At 29.1% G+C, this 27,111-nt stretch overlaps 1 protein-coding gene across 3 annotated transcripts in view; it reads left to right on the top strand.

The window, feature by feature from the left end:
* LOC132924604 (uncharacterized) overlaps positions 1 to 27,111 on the top strand; it is an 82,157-nt gene that overhangs the window by 20,907 nt on the left and 34,139 nt on the right. For all 3 annotated transcript variants that reach the window (XM_060989029.1, XM_060989021.1, XM_060989014.1), the window contains exon 2: positions 16,024 to 16,105. In XM_060989029.1, the coding sequence (XP_060845012.1) occupies positions 16,033 to 16,105 (73 nt within the window). In that variant the 5' untranslated portion in view covers positions 16,024 to 16,032. The remainder of the gene's footprint in view (positions 1 to 16,023; positions 16,106 to 27,111) is intronic.

Here is a 27,111-nt window from a genome sequence, read left to right as displayed (position 1 = left end):
ATCGTGGGTTATATTAATAATACCCGATGTATGACTTATTACTGTATACTTCGATAGGCATATTTTTAACTATGTTTCTTAAATCAAAATAGGCTGAAGGAGAGCCACTTAAAATTTAATCGTAAATAATTTTTTTTTATTATAAAAAACCGAATATTTCCTAAATCACTATGTATTTTTAAAATTGTAATCATTTTAATGAATATATAAATAGTGTTCTTATTTTGACATCAGATTATGTAATGTTAGAACGTTAAGTATTTTTAAAAATAATATGAATCAATGTTTATAATGTAATGCTTAAAAGTGCTTTAGTTGTGTAATTGTGCTGTCCAGTTATATAGTATGCTGTACATGACGTGATATCTATGTATTATATATATATGGTTACAATAGGTAGGTACATTTTAGAACGTTTTCATTGTTAATGTTTTGCATTTAGAAACTGTAACAGATATTTAAAATGGTATTGAATAATCTGTATTAAATTAGTTTAAATATAATAAATAATAATACATTTTATATTTTATATATTTTTGGTATGTATTCAAAATAAAAACTAAAAAAAAATCGATGGCCATACTTACGCGTTTATTCTGGAATAATTATCAATCAACCTATTTTAAACTTTTAGAATCAGATTAATTATATGAACATTTAATATACTATTTTATTAGAATAATTTATGTATGCGTACTGTGTTTTATAAAATATAATAACTATATCAATAATTTGTATAAAAAAATTATCTATAGACCTCATTTTAATTAAAAATCAGAATCATATTTAATTACAACGTGATTTTCTTATTGAATAATAAATATCTATAATTCAATAATAAACTAAATTTATTGATAATTCATTTTATTATATAGGATTATACGCGTTATACTTATCTGTTATATTTAACTTTGTATCAAGTTTTCTTCTTCAGAAATAAGTAAGTAGAATATAAATTTTAAAGAAAAGTGCATTTTTTGTAGGGTTGTGGTAGGATACACTAGAATATAAATCTAAATACTTCAAAATTCTACTTAGGTAACTAATGGATATTTAAAAATTGTAACTTATGTTTTTTATTATCAAAGTTTTTTGATATTAGTGTAGTTTAAAGAAAAATTTAGGTAATTTTATTAATTTTTAGTATATGTATTTCCAGTTCCTATTGTAAAATAAGGTACCTAATTTAATATATTATTTTAAGAAATTCTGCTGAGTTTAATGCAAATATGTAATGCTATTTAACAGTTAGTTCAAAGAATGATTTAATGTAGAAAAATAATCTTAGTTTTATATTTTTGCATGTTTATAATAATTAATAGTATGCCCTTCGATGATGTAGTTCACAGAAATCATCAGTGACGACTCATTTTTTTTTTTTTTTTGGCCAAAATTTAATGATATCATAATGCTATTAAGCTATTAAGAGAAAATTAATTTATTGTGATAAAAATAATAATGTTTGCTATTTTTTATAAGTGTAATATTATTGCAATCACATTTTATTTTTTATGGCATTTATTGGCTTTTTAGAAGAATTTTTTGAGAGTGATTAGGTTAATTATATAATAAATTTTGTTCTTACTTATAACTAATTATATTGTTGTATTATCATATACAATTGTAATGTCATATAATATTATATTCTCTGTATTAAACTGTTTATTTTAAAATGTAAAATGTTTAACGATTTCAACTAATTTAGATCAAATAATTAAAATGATTTTTCATAAAAATAGTTTGAAAGTGTCAATTATATTTTAATGTACGATTATATTAAATTATACATGAAGTTTTACAAAAAAAAGTTAGGTATGCATTAAGTATAGTGGTTAAATAAAATATACAATACTATAACTAGGTACTATCTTTAAAAATGTATGACATATTATACTTATTTTTTTTTTTTAAACATTATTAAAATGTATTTTCACACTCTGTATAATGTAATATAATATGTACACCATAGAAGTATGTATATTATACTATACTGTAGAATATATTGATGATGCTTTTATCAAACAACACTCATTATGTTAAAATCTATTATCGTTTTTGAAACGAAAAAAATGTTTTTACATAATTTCCAGTCAAAATAAAACAACATTTAAAAAGTATATTTTTTAAAGTTATAATTTTTAAGTTTATTATTTTTTTTTTTTAAATTAATATTCTGAATTAGAAAAATTTTTGTAGTTTTTGGATACATAAAAATCGAATTCCTGTAGAGTAGTTATTGAGTTATAAGTATTTAATGCTTTGTTGAGCAGATATTCCCACTCCACTCACATAAACTCTAAATACTTATAAAGTTATAACTCATACACTGCTCGTCCAAATTTCTATTTTTATGTATCGAAATAGTTCAAAAATATTTTGCTTCAGTGTTCAGAATATGCAGTTAAGAATATATGTTGTCATTTAAAAAATAAAGTAAAGTTTGATAAAAGAATCGCTCTGTATATAATTAGTAAAAAGTCTGAGAACATTATTATTTTTATTTAGCTTATAATTCTCAGATTAACACGTTTGTTAGTTTAATAGGTCAAAGTTTAATCAATTAATCATGTATATATGTTTAAAATTATGAGTATTTGTATTAAATAAAATAGTACTATAACGAACGAACGTATAAACCAATAATACACTCATTTGATAAAATTAAATATTATTCTTTATCATTTTAAATAGCTACTTGTTAAAATATATCCGATAAACATTTATTTAAGATAAATCGCAGTTAAACCAGAGTGTTAGATTAATTAATGTACTGTTATATATTATGAATGTAAGTTTAATTATTTTGTTTTTTATTAAACATACACAAACAATATATTAATTTTAAAATTGGAGTTACAATAATTAATTTATAATTAACCATTAATTAATCCTTAAATTAAAATATAATTTATAACGATAATTTAAGTGTTTTAATCTTCTTGGACTAACTAATAATTTATAATTAAGTTCTAAATTATTTTAATAAATATAGTATACGTAATAACCTATCACATCTATATTTTTTTTTAATTTGATTTCAGGTTGAATCTAAAAAATAAATTTGTTTTTTATTAGTTAATATAAAAAAAGCAATATTTGTAAGATGATTAATACGCATGTACCTCATAGAACATTTTTAAGTTTTTGACCGTCAATATAAATGTAAAAAAAATATTATGTAGTAAATAATATTATTATTAACAAAAAAAAAAAAAAATCGAGATAATGTAGTTATTTCAACTGCAAGATATATAATATGTTATACCTTATATGTACAGTCATACAGTCAATAATATTCTATATGTATCAATGTAGGTATTGATGTATTATTAAAGTTGTTATATACACGTGGTCATATCAAAAATATTGTTTAAAAATTACACCGTGAGACCATATTATACGATAATATTGTGTATAGTAGAATCATTTTGTAAATAATAAAAGTATTATAAATTAATGTGTGTGTAATGTGTATATGCATTATACGTATAATATATATATATATATATATATATACACACACACAGCCATATTATTGTATTATATTATAGATACTGTATAGATACCGGGACGGTATTTGATCGTAAAACGTCTTCAGATTCGGTGGTAACGACGATGGTGCTCCATTTTATGATGTGCGATTGGCATTTATAAAAAAAATATATATATATGAATGTGTGTAGGTACACTTATACTAACTATATCAATTATTCGCCTGTTGCTACTGCAGCGACGTCCCGTTACACCGTGCGAATACAATAGGAAGAAACTGAAAAAGATATATACCTATATATTATATTATGTATAATAATAATAATAATAATAAATGCGAAAGAACCGAAGATGTAAAAACCATAGCCGATTGCTGTTTGTACATAAATCCTTTTCCGACGAAAAAAATAAAATATAGAATCGGAACCTACCAGCAAAACGATAGCTGCAAGCTAGCGGAAGATATAGCTGGTACATTATATATTATTATTATTATTATCATTATACGCATTACCCATTATATACATATAATATTGTTCGACACAAAAGCGTCCTCAATTGTACGCCTATTTAGCCATGGGATTCGCGTTTTGGAACTATTGGACGGACAGAAGGTGCAGAAAAAAAAATTATCCTCCAATGTCCGATACAGATAAACAATGGATACCATTTCACCGAATCGGCGAGCTGCGAAAACGTGAAAAAAAATGAAATAAAGAAATAATATATAATAATACCGAAATATCTGACACTGTGTGTATATATATATATATAAAAGTGCCGTACCTATATAATATAATAAACTAAATTCGTGGAGTTCGCGTAACGGAATGTGTTGGAAAAAATATCTGGTACACTGTCCAGCATATATATATTATATACAATATGTAAGTGTGTGCGTATGGTGTAGGTGCAACGTCTTATGACAATTTGATTATGGCAAAGACGTGTGTGCCTACATGTAAGTATGTTTATTAGATTTTCTGCGAAACCGAATCGTGTGTCATACGTGATGCTCGTGGGTTGTCATCCGCGGTGCACCGATGCCACGCGATTCGATATGGATATTTTGGCGTCGATCCAAAACGAAAAAAACCAATAAAAACAAATTTAACGCTAAATTGTTGTTCGGTAACTATAAACAACGAATTAAACCTATCATTTTCAATGTGAATGAATTTCGATTTGCACATACGTCACTATAGAGTAATGCACAGTAAATATTTTATCTAATAAGCGTCGTGTGACATTTTGAGGACAATACCGTTTAGAACCGAATTTTTTATAAGGAGATTTTTACTGTTTTAACGAGTTTTTTTTTTTTTTGGTTTTGGTTTAAATAAATTCAATATTATAAGAAAATAACATTTTTTGTACTTCGTTTACTTCTTGTCAAAAAATGACTAATCTTATAAACATGACATACAAGTTATTACTATAATATATTTAAAACGTATATTATATTAATGTTATTCAACTAATATGAATCAATATAAATTTATATTTTCACAATGCCGATTTAAAGAACAAAACTATACAATAATGTATATATATATTTTAAATTAATCTAGTTGAAAGTTGCAAATCTGACTACTTTTTAATTGAATTATTGAAAAAAAAGTAACAATTAAATAAGTTGAATTTTACATTACTTTTGTTATTAAACAATTAATGTGTTTTTAATATTGATCGAGTGGTTGTTGGGAATATAATATTTTATTATTATTATTATTATTATTATAGTTTCAATACACAATCATATAATGTTAGTGTAAAAGGCATTTTCACAATTAAGTACCTATTTATACTTTGCAGATCGTTAAGAATTTTTATTTTTATGTAATTGATTATGATTTTATTTATACAAATGGATATTTTATATTATAATGTGAGGTAGATATACGTTCATTTATTACAATTTATGACTAGTATATGATAAGTTAAAAAAATAATAAAATAAAATACCTAGTCTAGTTCTATCAGTTCATAGAATACGAATTTATCACTTTTATCTAACATAAAAAATCATTGAAATAAAAAAAATAATACTTTAATTTTGTGAAATTAGTTTTTATAACTGCTAATTATTTAATACGTTTAGATATTCTCCATTCGATATACTATACTAATTTGGTTTCTTTAAAATTCTAAAAACATAATTAATAGTAATTTTATTCGAATTATATGAGATATAGCTACTCGTATAATAAATCAATGCCGAAGCAAGTTATACCAAAATCTGTTTTTGGCTTTGGTTTGTGGTTTTTTAAAGATCCTGGTTCTCAGTTTTAGGTTCAGTGTTTTTTTTTATCACAGTTAAGTTATAAAAAAATTCCAATAGAGTTGAGTGTCACTGCATAAATTATGATCTAATGTAATGTACTATAATATGCAGTATAGACTATAGAATATTGCAATGGGGAGGAAGCATAAATATTCCTTGATAAGCGGATCGCACTTTCTAGATTTGGTAGGCGATTTAAAAGCGCTGGACAAACAGCCTCAGAAGAACAATATCGAATTGCTGTAATTGAATAATTAAACGAGACCACAGGGGAGGAGAGAGCAGCTGTAACAATTGCCGTTTCGCTATCATAGTTTTATAATATTATTATACGCGTGGGCGAATAAAGAAGAAGAAGAATACAAATATAATAATATTAAATTTTATCATCGTTCGCTGCAACGCGCGACCGGTTGTGTCGAATCGCTGTGATGGACTTACGTCTATGTATATAACGGTAGCGACCAGGCGAAGTAATGACGACTGAGATGACGTTAAAACGTTGAAAGAAATACAAATTGTAGGTAGAGTGTTATAAATTATAACTTAAGTGTGCTTGAATTTCCATGTATTTGTTTCCTTTTTTTGATTGCTTTATGATATTTTCCAAGCTACCAATATTTTTTATAGTATTCTAAAAATGAATTTCTTGTACATTTAGCAGTTTTTAAATTTTATTGCATTTTTATTTTTTAGATCATTATGGAATATAATTAGAGCTCGGAAAAAAAATTCGACTATATGTTTAGTATTTATTTTTATATTTTTATTCTATAACCTTTAGAGTAGTTTTAAAATACCATGAGTATTAGCTTTATCACATTATCGTTTACCTACAGCGGCTACAGCTAATATAAATGTTGTTAATTCAATATTTTTCAACTAATTTTTTTTTATCAAATAATCATTCTATAGTATTACCAATAATAAAAATAAATTATATTATTTGAATGTATTTTTAGACTTTCTTATAGGTCGATCAGAGCCCTAGTAGGTACTACTTATTATTTGTCTAATGAAAATAACGAACCAGATAAAGTCTTGGATTTCATTAGGTGACACGAGTAGGTACATAATATGATATCTATAGCCTATATACTATAATAGAAAATAACAATATGCTACAATATCGTTACGTGCCTATAGAATAATTTAAAGAGACAGGAACGTTGTTTGTGCCTATCGCAATAATGGTACATCTTAGTAATAATATAATAGTAGTAATATAGTCTTCAACCGTGTAATCTGCGTGCGAATAATATTAGTGATATTATATATATAGATAGATATATATATACACATACATTATGATTATTTACTACGCCAATATTTAATTATGTGTCACGTGTCTACATTAGAATTCACATTATTATAATATTATAGATACTACGTGTAAGAGTAACATCGACTACTACTACCTATAGCCTGCTGATTAGGTTTAATCAAATCAAATACAAAATTTGTCTCAATACCGTATAAATAACAAGATTTTGATTTATTATTTATCAGTCTACTTATTCAATAATAATTTGTACTAATATATTATGTCGTTATAATATATTTTATTATGCATCGTTTCACACAAAAAACCACTTATAAGTATACTCGTTATACTTTGTGCGTATAAAAAAAATAATCCGACCATAAAACACGGTTTGTACACATTATGTATGTTCAAAATTTATGTATTTTATAATAATATCAAATTATTATCGTCATAGTAATGTTTGGCCCGCGCAAACGGGTACAGTGAACCTAATTTTGGGTGCGCGCGGGCGTGGCCAAACAGAGGCGGCGGGGCGGATCTCGCGGTCTACCGCCGCCGCCCGATCCGGTTATCTTATTGGGCCGTGGAAATTCCATGGGAAAAATCGGAAACCAGTTTTCCTCGTTGAAATCCACTCGTCGACGACCGTGGAAATCCGCCGCCGTGCGCCCATTCCTCTCACACCACCGGCACCGGTCTGGCTACGGATATAATATAGCGTACTTCTAAGTATTATTATTGTTGTTGTTGTGGCGTTCTTTTTGTATTATATTATTATTCTCTTTCAATCTGCACGCCAATCGTCGAACGATTTACGTCGGATTTTTTTTGTTTTGTTTTTTTTTGTTTTTTTTTTTTTGATTTTTGCTACGCGGCAGAATATTCGTCCGATTATCGTCGGTACAATCACCTCTTACGGGCGGCTATAATATATAAGTGAAGACGTGGGTATACATACATAATATTATTACATTCGACCGCCCGCCCCCGCCTGTCGTCTATTTCTAATTCCACGGCTGTTTATGTAATAATAATATAATATCATAATATTATTATTTCGCCAACTCGTGGCTACTGCGTGTCGTTGACCAAACGAAATTGTGCAGTTTATAATAATAATATACGTATTATTTAAAGTGGTACGAGCAACGTAGCATCTTCTGCAACCATCATGTGTAGTATCAGTAGAAAAAATATTATTATATTAATATTATATTATAGAAATATTTGTTTTTTCCAGATTAAAAAAAATAACCAACGCTAAGTATAATAATAACAGCTAGAAACTCCATACTTAAAATTAATATCTATATTACATGACTCTATTATAATAAAAAGTTAAATGATTTTACTGAGTCTATAGTTGTTCAATATTAGACTTTATAAAAAATGTATTTTATAAAGTTGCATGCATATTGTTGTCGATACTATAGGCTTATAAATGTATAGCCCAACTGACTATTTCTAATAGAATTGCATTTTGTTTCATATAATATTGTATTTTTATATGATTTATCTAAGTTTAATCAAACTTAAGATACTTGTTCTTTTCTGTATAATATCGATTGATGATCCACAATAGATGTTCTGATATTATAAATTGAATTGTGTTTTATATTATTGATTAAAACTACGTTTGTACAATATAATATATAAATATAAAAATGCAATAGCATAAACGGTGAATCGGAGTAAGGAAACTCGATGTATGGCCATTACAAAACGATTGTGAATTTATGTATACATTTAGGCAGAGATATGAAACATCTAAGCTGTTGAGGTACGGACTGTTGAATTGATTACTTTTGTTGTCAAAAGCTCTCTCCCTGCGAGCCTGCAGCTGTAATATACGATTGTACGTAAACTATTCGCACTATTCAGCTTTGTCCACTATAGCAACCCACAAGGCCACAACTATTTATTGTAGGTCTAGAATAATAATTGTTTAGGCTATATTTTATACATCTTTCTCTGAATGTTATGAATTATAAAACAACAGAAACTAAAATATATTGAATGCTCACTAGATTAAATTAACTCGCGGTTAATATCATGATAATATTATTTTATTCGCATTGAATCATATAGGTACTCATTATTTATTTAACTTATGGAATCAATTTAACTCCAATGCGCATATAAACTTGATAATACCAACATTATTTACGTTCTGCTGTTCATGTTTAGTTTTGATATTGGACAGAATTTAACAATATCATATAATTAGCAACATCGTCTGCATTTTGTTGAAATATTTTTCAATATTTTAATTTGAAAACAAGTTATAAGAATTTGTAAATTGTATCATTTTATGCACAGCTCATTGATAAGTACAATGTTGATTTTCAACCACTTATTTGTGTTAGCAATCTCAATATCAGTTGAGATGAGTTTTTAAATCTTTAAGTGTAAAAAAACTACTAAGGTTATTAAAAGTATAATAAATAAGTCTAATAATACCTACTAAATATTAATACCTATCTATCTTTATTTTTAGGTAGCGCTATTGCGTACCAATTATAAGTATCCCAATTGCGTCTGAACATGCATTGGTTCTCAAAATAATATATTTACGTATAAATAAAATATTGTATACGGCTAAATAAAAATAGAATAAAATTTAATTTAATTTTTTACATCATTACTTATAAATAATTAATATAAACTTTTAGTTATGAAAATTATTATAGTTATTTCTAATTTAATCAACTTGTTATAATATAATATAAGTAAAAATCTTAATGCTATGCATATAGTCAAATTATTACAAGACATTCAATGAAAAAAATATACCTAATGTTATAGGTAGGTTGATTTTAAGAACTCATTATTTTATAAACTCAAAATTAGATATATTTTTGTTTGAAATCTTGTAGTTTATTGATATTTTTTATCTTTAATGGTCTAGAAAGCATCATTTGTGCCAAATATTGTTAGCTCGTGTGAATTAGCTATATTATATTTATAATACATTTATTTATTTATTATATTTTATATTAATGAAATACATTAGATGCAGTCATGATATTTATTTAGTTTTAATAACCACTAAAAACAGAATTTTCTACCTAACCTGGCCATAATCGGTGTATGAAAAAGGAAAAAAAGGTCACTTTGGGCCGCAATAGGCTGATACCCAAACACAAATGTCCATAATTTATTTACACCATTCAAACTTCCGGTTAACGTTTAACCACATATTTTTAGACACTAAATATTATTCTTGACAAAAATTCAAAATCACATGTGTCTACCATATTAAATAGCAGTACTTACATAATACGATACGGCCAAAATAAACTATCGGGAAATGACGAGATAAGATAGTATCGAGAATTTGATATTGTGTATGTATATTTAATATGCTAAAATACAGAAAAAAATATATAGACAATCAGATAATATTAATTGTTATAGTTCTGTACTATAATTTAAGCAAAACCAGTAATTACATTTACGCGAAATATTATATATTTTTAAATTCGATAGGTTCAAATAACTAATTTTACAATTATAGTTGCCATGTCCAATTTAATACCGGTAAAGTATACTTCGACTCGAGAAAAGTATTACCCCGCCTTGGCAAAATAGTAGTTTATTAATGAATTGCACAGTAACACCGGGTATAAAGCATAGCACATACACTGGCCAACGTGTGTCACATATTGCCCGTAACATACATGCATTATCTATATCAATTGTGTACGGCTGTCATCCGGACGCATAATACGAGTATACAGTGGTGCGTATTCGACACTGCGACTTATTGATATTGTCCCAAATTCTATACCCATATAATGTATCGTGTACATTTACTACATTTCCCTAACAATAATATACTATAACGTAAACGTGATTTGTCGTGCAGTCATACTAAGCAGTCTTATAATATCGTCTAAACGAGTCTCGACGTTACATAAAATAAAATCGATCGTTTGCGTACCTACATAATATTATACGACGGAATGTGTTTGGTAATCACTTTTTCGTTTTTTTTACACTATTCTTTTCGCATACATGACGGTTTTTCTTCGTTTGTTTAATATTTTATTAAAACATGCGTTCCGAGTTTCAAAGGACAAATTTACGGTATCTATTGCAAATAATAATAATAATAATAAATTATACAAAGAATTTTCACCATATTAATAATAATCTATAACTCGATTCTAAGGATTTCTTTTTCTATTTGTATTTAGCTTAATTCGATACTTCCAATTCAACTATTACACTAAAGTTTAGCATATAACTCCGTATTCACCTTAAAATATCGACTGTCGGGAGTAAATATTAGAAAAATAAATAAATTAAATCTGTCCCATTATTAGGTGTATTTGATTCGACTTTGCCGCCACTCGCACCACACGAACAATTTCATATTGGTATTCAATCATTCCTATTTAGATAGTTACGGTGTTGAGTATATATTAGTTCAACAGTTTCATTATTAACCTATTCATATGTATAAAAGGTAGGTATATTACTTCTATATAATAACATGATATCACGCCGAGTTGGAAACTTACTAATATTACGAATAGATGGGAAAAATATATAAGAATTCTCAAGTCATATTGTTGTACTCTATAATATTATATTATCATTTGTAATAATAATTACATAGCATTAGTTAGGGTTTTAATTTAATCATAACATAAGTAATTATTTTCGGTGCTATTTTTATTATACCTTAAAGATACTCGTGTAGGGGGTACTTGTTCTCGCATACGAACCTCACCACTTTTTGTATGACAAATACCATAAAAATATGCACTATATATTCGTATGTAAGTATATTGTATACTGATACGTTTTTGTATTTATATTGAATATTATCATTTATAAATAAGAACAATTTATTTTTGTTTTATTATTTAATACCTACCTAGTAACTTATATAATACAACTGTATCAGATGGACAGATAATATGACGCACCTATGTAATTATTATCATTATTATAATATATAAGTATATACTAGCCATAGTTTTATTGATTTTATGATTTGTGTCATTAAATGAATAACAATAATATAATGTATTAATTATAATTTGTATAGTATTATTAACTATAGGTATTATTAAAAAAAAAAGAAAATAAATTAATTCCGCGAAAACGAAAAACCATTAGTTCAATACCACTGAATACCAGTCAGGATACGCTTTTGACATTATTTTTTAATATGTAAATTATATATAATATATAAAATTATACGGCATCGTAAATATTAGAGCTAAGGAAGAAAATGATATTATTAAGCTGATACTTTACAGACGTGAAATTCTAATTAACTATAATAATTAGATACTACGTGTAAACAGAGTAAGGTCTACAATGTCACGTTTAGTCTAATATAACACTATTATTGAGCATCAAGCGATGTTTCAGTGTTTAATCCTTCCGTGTGCGTACAGTAAACATATCGGAAGTTTTAACTACATTAAACTTCGCAGGTTTGACAAAATTATATAATAACAATAACTGGTGTTGTATAACGTCAGAGTAGTATAAACACGAAAATCATGGTCGCATAATTTCATAATACTTAGCTACTATTAGCCATTTTTAAACGTTTTAATATTTTAATTTCTAATTATGTTTTAAAAAGCAGTAGTTTTATTGTTTATTGATAATTGTGTTAGCGAATAATAGCATTATAAAAAATATAAAACTAACTAAAATAATAAAACGTTTTTATTATTTATCAAATAGCCTTCAATAAATTCAGATATTGAATACTTAGGTATGGATTTAATTAATATTATTCTTAATTGCAACGTTCGTGGTTACTGGCAACAAAACACAAACTAGGTGTCTCACAATTTCACAATATGGGTGGATAATAAAATATCATATAGCTATTTGTCGATTTCGTTTTAATATTTTGACGATTGATAGTCACCGCAGAGCATCTTAAATGGTTTAAAACGCATCGCAATAAAATGGCATATTAATTAAGTGTATTCAGATAAAGAGATGATAATAATAATTAATGATTTGTTAAAATAATTAATTACATTGTGCATGCATTAGGCATCATCTAAAATTTCCCTATTCTTGTAATTTACGTACTAAAATATTATTGATATACCATAAAGTAATACAAATTTTTATTATTTAAGTGGTTTTTTTTATTCTATATAAAATTAACTGGTGTAGTTTTTGAGATAATCACATAAGATTATCGATGTTTGAATTCGTTTAGCAAAATATTAAAATTAAGTATTGATGTAGTCCATATTTTCTGTTTATCTGTACATCAGTCCTAAAAAAACAATTAATATTACATAAAGTATTTTGTTTTATATACCTATATAATTTCAGTATCTAAACTAATTAAAACTTTTGTATTTTGTCAGAAAAAAACGCTCATTTTATTGACGGCGTATAAACCAAGCACAATGCAAAACTGTTACGACGGAGAGCACTCACGCGTATTTTATATTTCATGTTGACGAAACTAAAACGTAAACGCGTGCAATACCTATTACATTACAATAATTATAAGGTACGAGCCAAAACATGAAACAAAATCAATTTCCCGATTATTGAAGCCAAATACTCAATAAGATACATATTAATAGTGATAAAATTGTGATTTTTTTAACGTACAACACTCGTTTTTAATTTCATTTTTTAACTACTCATAATATACAAAGGATTAATTAAAATTATACATTTGTTATAGCTTAATTTTGTTGTAATTTTTATTCATTTAGGCTTTACACATTTATAAAATACATTGTACTCATTTGGAACTACATTCTTTTAACTTTAACGCTTATTTGATATATTGTGTAACAAACCATGTATAGACGTTATAGCTTAATAACCGATATTTATGTAGACAATTAATATGCTACTGCAATCTATAATATTGGCAATCTTAGTGTTTTACAATAAATACATAAACTGTTCGAGAAACGATAATATATCATCTCGCATAAAAAAATTCTTTCTGTAACATTTATATAATAAGTATAGATATTACGTATATCATATATCTGTATATCGGTGAATATGTTAGAGTAAAACGTGGCAATAAAGCAACATATGATTGGAACATTTAGAATTAACGACGTTTATATAGCCCACTAAAAAAAAAAAATAATAATAATAAATAAATAAGAAGAAGAAGACTTACTGATTCGGCCTCTAGTCGTTGACATCACTTAACCCCGGTTTAGAAAACTATCGCCGCGGACCGCGGATTATTAACTCATTTTTATTGCTGTCTCATAATGGTGGTCGAATTCATTAAGCGGGTTCACTCGTGCGCACAGTTTCTATATTTAATATACTACACGACTTGGGCTGACCAAATGCAAATTTAATACCAGTCGATTTTTGCAAATTATCACAGTTTAACTATGTACAATAATATGTGTATTACGCTGTGCAGTGCACGTATACTATATTATATATATATACACATTATACATCGTAATAATATGATGTGTATGACGTATTATTATTATTATTGTTACACGGTCGGAAAAAACAGCAGCTCGTCGAACACAAAATACAATACTATCTTATGTATGTATGAAACCATAGGTATACAGGGTGTTTAATATGACGAGAATCAGACGCGGTTTCGATTTAATTTTTTTTTTTTTTATCAATAACAGCAGTGATTAGATATATCAACGGTTAACGGTTTGTTAATTATGTTTTCACGGCGAAACGCGTATGATACGGACTTGGGCTACGTACACAATTTATACTAATATAGTATAATATGCAATAGTAAAAAATTCCACACCTACTAAAGTGATGCAAACACGATATTTTTTTAGTATTGATAACGAAAATCAATATTATAACATTGAAAATAAGTTTACTGGTGATTTTTTGTTTTGCACTCATAATACAATTTTTTATGTATTTATTATTTTATCGAACATAATATTTAATAATAAAAAAAAATAATAAAAATACCTATTTATAGAAATAAAATTAATATGAATAATATTAAATAATATTTGGCCACTTATATTTACTTTATAATTTATTAGCCATAAAACTGTGGTCAAATCGTTAAATGAATTTGCTATCAAAAAATAAATAAAATCAAAATATAAAATAATATAACTACTGTAATTGACATCGAAATCGAAAAATATGTTCGTAAAATATATGGTTCTTTATCACTTGTACGATAATATACAATTATACAACAATAATACATATTATAACTTGTGCGAGACTTAGTGCGTACCTACGAATATTACCGCGGGTGCCGATCACCGGAAACGGGACTGCAGTGGTTTTAAATCGGCGTCGTCCTCAGACCGTGACAAACTCCGCCGCCGGCGTTGCATCGAAACCAGAGTGTAGAAAAATGACTGCCGAGGAAGCCGTTAATCCTTGTGACAATGTAAAGGAAGGAAACAACGGTTCATCGGTTCCCTTTTGACTGATTGAACTCGTTGGGGAGACGACACATCCAGCGCGGTTGCGGTAAATGAAAAAAACAATAAATTACCCCGCCGAGGGGAAACGCAAAAGAAAAGAACCGTCTGTCGTTCGAGTTTATATATGCGTATAGTGGGCGCATATGAAAAGACCTAATCGTCGTCGTCGTATATATATTTTATTACATTTGTATATTTCATTACGGGATGACACCCAACAATTAGAAGTTTGTACGCTATAAAGACAATATTTTAGTAACAATGTAAAAGCAAAAATAATAACTGATAGGTAGTGTTGTAGTAATAATTAATAATGATAAAGTCTAATAAAATGAATTGACTAAATTGAGGATTATGCACGTTATATTACTAAACTATATTATGATTATAATACTAAATATTTTTTTTGCGGACGACATAAATTGAGTGTCTACAAATATGTCGTCGGTGTATCGTATATTAAGCGCCTGTGCTCACATTTTATATAAATATACCTATTTTAATAAGTGATTTTTAAAAAGAATAATAAAATAAAAAACAATAAATGTGATTTTTTTGTACAGAATCAATCAATGTCATTGACGCCACACTTACAAGGATCCACTTCACCGGTCTCTAGCGCAAACGACGGACAACTCGGACCAGGTACAATATTATTATAATAATAATTTATTTTAGGGATGCTTTTATTTTACAATTCTGCATGTATTCTGGTTGTAAAACTTTGAAATTCAAATGTCTATAAAATAATGCATCTATTTTTGATGTTAAGATCGTTGTGTATAAAAAATGATTATTTAATTAATAATGATGGAATGTTTCAAGTTTATATTATTATAATTAATATATTTTTTTAATCACATAAAAATAACAAAACCCATTTGAAAATGTCTGTATCTCATTAAAAACTATGGAAACATTTTTATTATTTGAAATCTTGTATTAAATTTCTTAGCATAGGCGTTAAAATCGAAAATGTTATGAATTTTTAACTACAAAATAACTTACGTAGTTTTGTGATCTTGACGAATTTTGTAAAAAATGTATATATTTAAATTACTATAAAAAAATGTATATCAACTAAATCCAATTTTCTGTTAGAAATCACCTTCGGCGTTAATCATTGGAGTATTTGTATACTGTTCTTAAAGATGACGTCAGCTTTACAAGCAAAAAGACACATTTCATTATAATATAACATATACAGTATAACCAATACTGGTTCATTTAATTCATCGCCAAGAATCTCAAAAGTTTGTCGGTATATATATGTTTTTTTGAAATTTGTATCACCGAGAATAAATAAATCAATGCCAATATTACCAACTGTGAAAATAATAATATTTGTACTCTTAAAATTCCGAGGTGGTTCAGCTATTATAAATAATGCATATTGACACCTGACCCGAAGATTAGGTCGTCGAACCGTGGAGACTGTTTGTATTGTCTTATCCCGAAGATTGTTCGGTTGGCCGGTCAACCGATCGGTGTGTTGGGTGAAGTCGTCGGTGGTCGGTGAACGCGCAATCGGTCGGTTTATATTGATTGTGCACCCAGTTACAGACTAAACGATGGCACTGTGTAATTTTTAAGGTCGTATCCATAGAGTTATTTGAACATGGGACAGCATTAATAGCTTAAATAAGCATTGATCGAATGTTTTTAATGGCTGTTAACAATAATAAAAAAAAACCCACTAAGATTAAAAAAACTAACGACGTCATTATTTTTAACCGATTAAAGATTTGGTGTTATTATTTCTGTCTCAATAATATAATATGTAATATTATAATATGCACACCGTATTTTATAATAACTAAAACATACTGTGAGTAAATGAACACAACACTTCGATGCTGTAGGTTTTTTGGGTTTTAAATGTGTCTAAACTAAACAAGCGTGTTCTTTCTTTGATACTCTTTAGTTTACTATTTTAGATATACATTGTTTAACTGTTTAATACGGAGAAAATTGTTTATATTGTTAATGTTAAATTTAAAAAACAAACAACAAATGGCTACTGTACTTACATATATAGCTAAAATAGCTATACAGAGGTCATTATTGTGTCGGGTTAAGAAAAATTACGGTATAGAACGAGTATAAATATACAGAGAGTGAAATCGTGTAGGAAAAAAAATAAGTTTCGTCGGTTAGGTGCTTGGCGGTCGGCGATATTTTTTATTATACGGAATTAGGGTTCATTGGAGACATAGCTGCGTATATACCGAAGCGACCTTTATTATCGAATCTATGTAATATGTTTATGGCGTTGTGTCAGTTTTATGATGATACGGAACCGGATGTTTGCATCGTTTCCGTGGTCGTAAATACGCGCGCATACAGTCTGTTTTATAAAATAAACGTAATCAATGGATTTATTTAATCTAAATCTGAACAACTCGGTCATTGTTGCGTGTAGAATAATAATAATAATAATAAAAAAGAAATCAAAAACAAAACGAAAATAAAAATATGCACTGCACACGACTCCTACGTCTTGTACGCCCTCTAGTATATTACGTATAGAGCGTATACGAATAATATTATACAGACGATTTATTAGAATATCAATATTTTTGACGGAAACGCGTGATCCCGCCTCCACGGCCGCCGCCGCCGGACTCGTAGCGGTGTTCAGCCGTTATCAACGATCCGATCCCTCGACGACGAGACTACGACGGCGTGTAACAGGATTATTGTGTATTCGGACTTCACCTCTAGACACCCGGTTAAGACTCTGAGGCTTTGGAAACTGACACCTGCGGGTCTCGCGGCGGCTGCGACGGTGGTGGCGGTGGTCAGCTCATCGTCTAGGCCGGTCCGAGCGTGGATAAATAATTAGAGACCTGGGCACGGCCCGTAATGGACCCGGGTCTTCTTGGACAGTGTAATAACGTCTTGTCCAAAAAGGCTTATCTGAATTTAAATGACTCGACCCGCGGTTACAATGGCGTTTTGATTGAATTCCGGGTCGTATGACAACTCCGCGTATAATATAATATATATATATATATATATACAAATAAATATAATATATCCCCGCTGGGATTGCTGCAGTGTGGTGTGCGCCTCCTGCAAGTGTCGTGACACGCTAAGTCCGCGTGGCTCAAGACATCAACGTGTTTCCGTTCCGATGTACGTATACCTACTACGCGCAGATACCTATATTAAATCGTTAGCAATTCGTAGACGCGGAGATACGCGGACACGGCGGTCGCCGCCTAGCTCGTACGACGTGTAACGCTAAAGCTATACGCGTGTTATATCGATAAGCGTTTGCGAAAGAATATCGAAATAAATTATATCGTCAAACGAGAACGTTTTAGTGTAAAATAATATTGTAATCGCCTTTCACAAATTTCTAAAATACGAAATAATCATTTCGTTGAACGGTGTGTGTACACACAGTTATTATAGTACAGTGGTGTTTCTCGAATTAACGTTGGTTTTATTTCTGCGAATTAAAAAAAATCTATATATATACATATATAACGATCGGTTTTCAATTAATCAATTACCGTCAGTCGGAATATCGAAAGTAGTCTCTGCTTTATAATGCATTGTACGTTATTGATATCAACGCCGGCGATCTTGCCGATGTTATTTTAATTATCGACGGTCGTTCTAATTATGTTTAAAAACCGTGATTATAGCAACTGATTAAAACGAAAACATGTTCGTTTTTTTTTTTTGCTCTCAAAATGTGCGTATTATATAAATCATTTGGATTACGATTATAATATAGTGTACACGGATGAATCTAGTAATGAAAAATAAACAAATTTTAATAAAGCTAAAAATATATTTGGCGAAGTAATTAATTACAGTGCATTAAGAGATATGGCAGGCATGGTGGGATGTAGGCCATAAATATTTTTAAATGACCTAACGGCGCAGTTGCATATTTTATTTTAAATACTATCTTGTTATTATACGAATGTGTCTAATACTGCTTAACACCTCAATCCAGTTCTATTGACTGTGTTTTAATTTTTACTAATTATTTTATAGATTATATAACAACCACTTTTGCTAATAACTCATTAAAGTGGTAATCATATTGAATAATAACACTAAATTTACTAAAACTAATTAAAACTCAAACATCGAAATCATTATTTCCCAATGACGACGTTTTTTTGTTTTTACCAAATTTATTAGAGCTAATATTAACTCAAACCTGTTTTAATCGTTTTCTAATTATTTTAATTCAAAGTCAACAAACCTATACGACTTGAAATATTAAAAACGCACATAATGTTACAATATTAATCATAAAACTAAAATTATAAGTTTTAGAGTTTTAATTTAAAACTAATTTATGTCGAGTGTCGTTTCACGTCAATCCTTCATGTTAAGCCAAATTATATTTTCTTTTAAGTTTATTGTACAATAATTCTATAGATTGATTAATCCAATCGAAAAATAAAAGAAATAAAACCATAAATAATTCTGTTGGTATTTCGTAGTATAATTTTATGATGTAATATGCCTATATTAAAGTTATCAATTTAGATATTTTTAAAGAAATATATCACATACTATTATTTATTAAGTTAGTATAGGTATATTGTTTACTAATAAAATCTGATGAATTTGTGTTTTGAAACTTATTTATTTTGGATTATTCGAATTTCAATGTAAATTAATATGGTTAAAAAGTTTTAGCCATTAATCATTTACATAAGCTACAGCCTCTATAAATTACTGAAAATCTGTAAGTATTATATGGTATTTCCTCAATGATATTTTTGATTCAAATTAAGAAAAAAATACAATTTTACAAAAATGTGTTTTTAAAAATTTAAAAATTCAAAATTAATCAAAATATGTATTATAATCTAATAATATAAAAAATATTAAATTCATTTTTGTATGCAAACACATCGCGCCTGGGGAATTGTTTTATTTTGTAAATGGATTAAAATATATTATACAATAGTATATTTTATTCAATATTTTGATGTGAACATGCTTTTGATAAAAATAGTATGGATCTGGTGTTCTCTTGTTGCCTACTGTAATCGCCTTAAATTCTAACTTAAAATAGTATCAGTGAACCGTAACGATATTATAATACAATATATACATGCCATAATATAAATGTTTAGTGCTCTAACTAAATTGTCCGACCGATAGTAGGTACATTATTATAAAACTAAAACGAAGATATTAAGTCAATTCAAAATATTTAAATACAATTTAAAGATAAAATTATGATGCACGCGTAATACAAGTATACATATATTATTATTATAATAAACATTAAACAATTTTTTTTTTAAACATTTTTAAATACAACACAATAATCGTAATAACTGACCAATAAATTTAAGTATGGCTGGATATGAATGAAGTATATGATCATAATATCTACGACTGAGAATATTGTTTATCGATTAACTATGTATTTTTCTACGGTTTTTTACGCTCCAGAAATAATACCAAATTATTTAGTTTTCTAATGTTTAATCGTAATATCTTATGCGCTCTATACTGATTATTATGAACTTGCGTTCGCATAAAACTCGATTACACGTATATTATACATTTCATATCATAATATTATTATTTATTTGTAAAGTGGTAGTGTTATTTTCCTATCAATTTCTCGTGTTTATTAATTTTTATACGTATGAAATAATCATACATACAATAAGCGCGTGTGGAGTATCAGCTGTTCGATTCGTTTTGATATCGTACAAACGACCGTCGGGTTACGGATGCCGCGGCGGCGACTTTGTGGAAAAATCTTTAAGTGGGGGGAGGGGTCACACGAATCGTTAATGATAATGATTATTCCGTTGGCGTGTGTACATAATATGATAATAATATTATTATTATTTATATTGCTATATTATAATATTGTTATGTGTGCGGTCGGGAGAGGAAAATCTCCGTTTTTCCGACCTTAAGATTAGTAGAAAAAAAAAAAACACCGAAATTCCGCGTAGTTATCAACACGTGACGCGCGCCGTCGCCGACTGCGGAATGCGTATATTTTAAACGGCCCGGGGAAATTCAAGTGAAACAGAAAAAAAATAGGTACAAAAACCCGAGAAAAATGCGCGCCACTCAAGGATGTTTCCCAGGTGATGTGCGCTGATAAGGAATTCTAATGTGCGTATCTGCGACCGCCGCCACCCGATGGAATGCGTACGTTTTATTATTATTGTGCCCGCCGTATCGCAGCCGGCGACCGTCGCCACTTTTTTTTTTTTCATCTCATTTTCTATTTTCTATTTTCCTACAATATTATTACCTCAACACTCGCCGGCGAGACGTCTTCGGCTCGCGCGCGCGACGCCTGGCCAAGGTTAATTCCACATTGTTTACACACACACACACATACGCATACGCATGCGACGGCGGTCCGGGCGGCGGCCGACGTCGTCGCGGCGCTAAAAACCCGGCAGTTTGCCACTGCCGCCACTGCCAACTGCTATATTATACTCACCGTATGCCGCCGTCGCCGCCGGTACGGACAATGTGAATGTGCCCGATGCACATTCGTCGCGGTGCACCGATTATTATTATCTCTCTATTATATATATGTATAACATTATATTATTATACACTGCAGGTAGGCACTCTTCGTTTTACTTATTTTTTTTTTCCACTGTCGTGTACCTATAGATTATGAAAAAGAAAAAAAAAATCTCCGCCACAATCGTATATAATACACAACAATAATAACGCATAATACCCGATTGTTTCGCATTTAGCCGCGTGAAACCGCCGACGCCTGTACGCATATTTCTCGCAGATATCCTATACGACGCGATATATTCTCGATGACCAATTATTATTATTATTATTATTATTATTATCATCTTATATACATTTTTTTTTTCTGCTCCAGCCGACACTTCCTCGTGTGGAATTTTCGTATTAAAATTCTCAGTCACGTGTGTGAGTGTGTGTGTGTGTGTGTGTGTGTGTGTGTGTGTGACGCTTACACGATATAATATTATATACGAACACGGGCACGCACACACGCGCACGCGCGAGCACAAGTACGGTTTTTTGGCGCCTTGTATTATAATAATAATGGACAGACGACGTGTATATATATATGTTTGTAGGTAACCGCCATATATTGTAGTGGACGTATGGGCAAAGTGAAAAAATAAAAATAAAAAGTAAAAACACAATCGGACTATACGTAATATTATTATACCGTCGAGGAACACGGAGCACTTATTAACCGAGTGCCCGTAACGCGCGCCTTATTAACTTTAATGTGATTATCTGCGTCGGGTGCACTATATATAATATTTATAATAATATATATAAGCACTGTTTGTGTCGCCGTCTACAAGTAGTGTGAATATGTGTGGGTGTGTGTGTTGTGTTTTGTTGTATATTTCGTGTTCTCGTAGACACCTGAGTTCAACAATCAGATCGACCGCCGATCGTATATACAGACGCGTGTAATATAATATATATATATCCATGGTATCTGATATCGTGACCGTTGAGCGTCCGGACAATATTATATAATTAAAATATTATACAGTAAATTTACGTATATGTGTTTTTATATTTGAGAAAAAAAATGCCAAGTCTGACGAAATCAATCTAATATTTATTTTATTCCCGAATATTATTATTATATTGTCATCGTCTCTATTAGATGCGCCTATACGTTATATAATATTATATTATAGTATACGAACGCGACCCGTCGTCTCCTCTCTCACATCGCACGGTGAATTGATCTAATCGATATAAAATAATATTATTCCCGTGACCCGGCAAGCAGATTATTATACGTATCCGTCGTAGCCACTATAGGTAGATGATTTGATATATTTGAATCCCTGGTACTATACTATCGTATTATGTGACTGTGTACTGAATTAATATTGGACATACTGACCAGCAGGTACATAAATTATAAATAATATAATTATGGCCACATCGCATCGAACGCGCATTTTGGTTTAAATCTATCTCAATGTCGTCGAGTGCTTAATTTACGGAGTAAATGAAATCGAACCAAAGTACCCGAAAATGTTAAAAAGTATCGAACAAAAATATCAAGTCGCCTCTCATTTTCATTTCTTTATAACCAATAACCAAATAATCGAACCGATAATAAAGATTTTTCAATTCTTCCAAACTGTTTGGTATTTATAAATCCAGTATAATATTTTATAAAAAATTTATTTTGTCGATTCTTGGTAAATATTAATGTTAAATGATAATATTTGTTATTAATCTTAAATATTGCATGTGTAACACAAGTTGTGTTTGTTATAAAAAAATATTTAAAAATTGTACAATCTTAAAAATAAAAATAAAGTTTTTGTTAACACTGGATATAGTATGTAGAACTGTAGAAACCTACCAACTAATATTATTCATCATTAATATACAAAAAAATTCAAATTTTATAGCTGCATAGTGCATACATACAAATACGGTTAGATTTTAAGACCAAATTCAAACATTTAGATTCCATATCTTATCAACGGCAAACAATTTATATTTCAACTTAAGATACCATGTTGATTTGGTTTATGTAAAATATGAAAACTTGATACCTATTACTTATACATCTTCAAATTCACGGTTTAACATCCTTTTATATATTATAACGTTTTCTAGATTTTTACTAAATATTTCACTGATGTATGTATAGTATATACTACAAGCACTATTATAGTATAACTATTCAATAAAATATAATATGATGTTTATGTAAATTGTGATTTATTCAATATGTTTTAAACAAACGAAACGAAATATATTATATAATGTATAACGTTGTTAATAACGTCAAAACTGGCATTAATACAATTTATTGACCTTTGACTGCTTACATAACATAATAACTATCATTATAACTTACACTAAACATACAAAATGTATATTATTTTCTCAATTTTAGGTCATCCCGATTTAAAGCGTTTCAATAGTTTTCAAAAAAGGGTAGTGATTTAACTATACCCTTTTTTAAACCCATTTAAACTTCATATGACCTCACAGATGGTCACAATACGGCGCATTATCACGCTTATTAGTAGTAGAAAAAAGAATATTGTAATATATTTGAATATAATATTACTATAAATACATTATTGGGAAAAGTGTGTCATGTGAAGTACAATTATCAATATAGTTAGATAAATCCTTCTTAAACCGTGGGAATAAGTTTATACATAGACAGTTTTTCCATTCAAAATATCAATATTTATTATAATGTGTTTGAAGTGCATTGGATGATTCTTGGGAGAACAATAAAGTATAAACACCACAATTTCGAAAATATTTTTTTTTACATAATTTAACTTTAAAGTAATTTCAAATCAATATTTTGAGAAAAAAAATGTAGCTTGTATATTATTGCTTTATTAAACGACAAATAAAAATATTTTTAATTTCACATTTCAAGCAGAAAATAACAAAAAATATAAGTAACTCTACATAAATATTGAATTTAGAATTAATAATTTTTTAATTATCAGTATTTTAAATGTTAAGTCTGTAGAAAAGCGTTGTTTTAATGCTTATATTGTTATAATATTTGTATGGTATATATATTTTCGTTACACAAAAAAATAAAAATAATGGTAAAAATAAAATTAATTTTCAAAAGATTTATGTATTCTAAGATAATAAGTGTTTACTTTTTTAAGAGTCAAAAAGTTATATTATACACATAAATTATTTTTGATTTCGCCATGTATTTACTTTGGTAGGTATGCTAATTGTATCATATACTTTATTATTATATATTACATATTGTAATGACAATTGCAAAAACAATATGTCGTAACGAAGTAAAAAATAATGTGGAATCACTTAGCGGGAGTTTTAACTGCATGGAAATATAAAGCAACAGTTGAAAGGGGATGAAAAATTAGGGATGCAAGAACAAAAGATGAAGAATTATTAGAATTTTACAGAGTTCATAACTTGTCATTACTTTGTTTTATTTAAAATGCGTAATGTAGATCAATACAAAACCATAACTGTCATTTTTATTATATCGTTTTAGTTAGGTGTTAAAGTATAACATTATACAATATAGGAACATTTTAAAACCAATTATCGGAGTCGATGCGCTAATCGAAACAATTAAAAATTAGATGCAATAATGTTCAATATCATATTATACTGATGACAAATAAATAAATAACGATTTCAAGTACTAAGTAGGAGTATACACGTAAAAGATACATTTCCTACTCAATTATCCTCGAGATTAGCAATTAAAACTATATAGTAATTTAACTAAGTAACGGAAACGGTACAAACGAAAGAGCTAGAGATTATTACAATATTATACCATTTGTCTAATAATCACTATGGTTTATGATAATATTAATTTTCTACGTTTTAAATAAATGTAATATATGTATAGGAAATATAATATTATGTATGGATAATTGATTTTTTGAAAACGCTCGGTAAGTACTATGATAGGTACTCATAAATAACGCAACAGCGATAATTAATTCATACTTTATTGTCTGCATTTGGATTTAGGTATACCTATACACAGTAGTCGATGGAGATTATTGAGACAGTTAAAGGCAACGAAACTATTCATTAAAATAATTCTCAGAAATCAAAACAATAATAATAAATAAAACATAAAATTAAAACCGTTAGATGAGTGTAGTAGATTTCTCTCCGTTATATACAGTGCTACAATTTCAAAATTGTTATTTTCTATAGAAATCGGACGACCCTAACCAATCGCTTTGAAGTCCGCTGCGGAAGAGCAAAACAGTTATGTTCAAACCGACGTCTATATATAGACATACGGTTACGTCCAATACCTCGGGGACTTATCGAATTTTGACATATATATATATATATGCGTTAGAGTATATACACTATATATCATATGTATATATAAATAGTATTGGTCTTCGAATGTGTAATTGGTGCAGTTTATATAAGTGAACAGATATGAGTTTGTGTCGGCGACGGTGATGTGAGCAGGAGACGCGGTGGAAAGATCCGAATGAGACACCGAGGAAAGAAAAATCATCGCGGCGGCGGCGGCGGCGGTGGACACGCGATTTAACGAGACTTTGCCCGCTCACCCGTTCTTCACCGCACGCGCGCTTGCACATACACACACACGCACACACGCACTCGTCCAAACACACTCACATATACGTCCGTACGTTAGCGTATACCCAGCTATATACCACCACCTCCACGTCATAGCGCCCTTGAGGTAATCCGGATTTGCTGGATCCGTTTCCTAATAGCCCTCGCCCGTCCGGGTATTTGCCCGGGTGACCCGGTAATCCTGCACTAATGAACGCTAGGGATAACGGCTTAAATCCCTTCGGCCTCGCCATCGTCCTCACCCCCCCCCCCCGCACATCGCCTCTCACCCACTCGCACACGTACACTTAAGACTACTCTGCACTACTATACTGCTGCTGCTGCTGCTGCTGGTGTAGAACAAAAGACCACGCACACACACACACACATATTACGTACATAAACACACGCGACGTGTATATGTTTGTGCGATAATATCTGTGTGTGTGTGTGTGTGTATGCGTGTGTGTGACCGGTATAAGGATTACGATATACAGCACACGGACTAGTGTGCTCGACCGACCGAAATGCCTGAGAGTCGGTCGAGTAATCCGGGCGACGATAATCTCTGTTCG

The sequence above is a fragment of the Rhopalosiphum padi genome, chromosome 1, assembly GCF_020882245.1.
Source record: "Rhopalosiphum padi isolate XX-2018 chromosome 1, ASM2088224v1, whole genome shotgun sequence".
NCBI lineage: Eukaryota > Metazoa > Arthropoda > Insecta > Hemiptera > Aphididae > Rhopalosiphum > Rhopalosiphum padi.
This window is presented reverse-complemented; position numbering and strand designations above follow the sequence as displayed.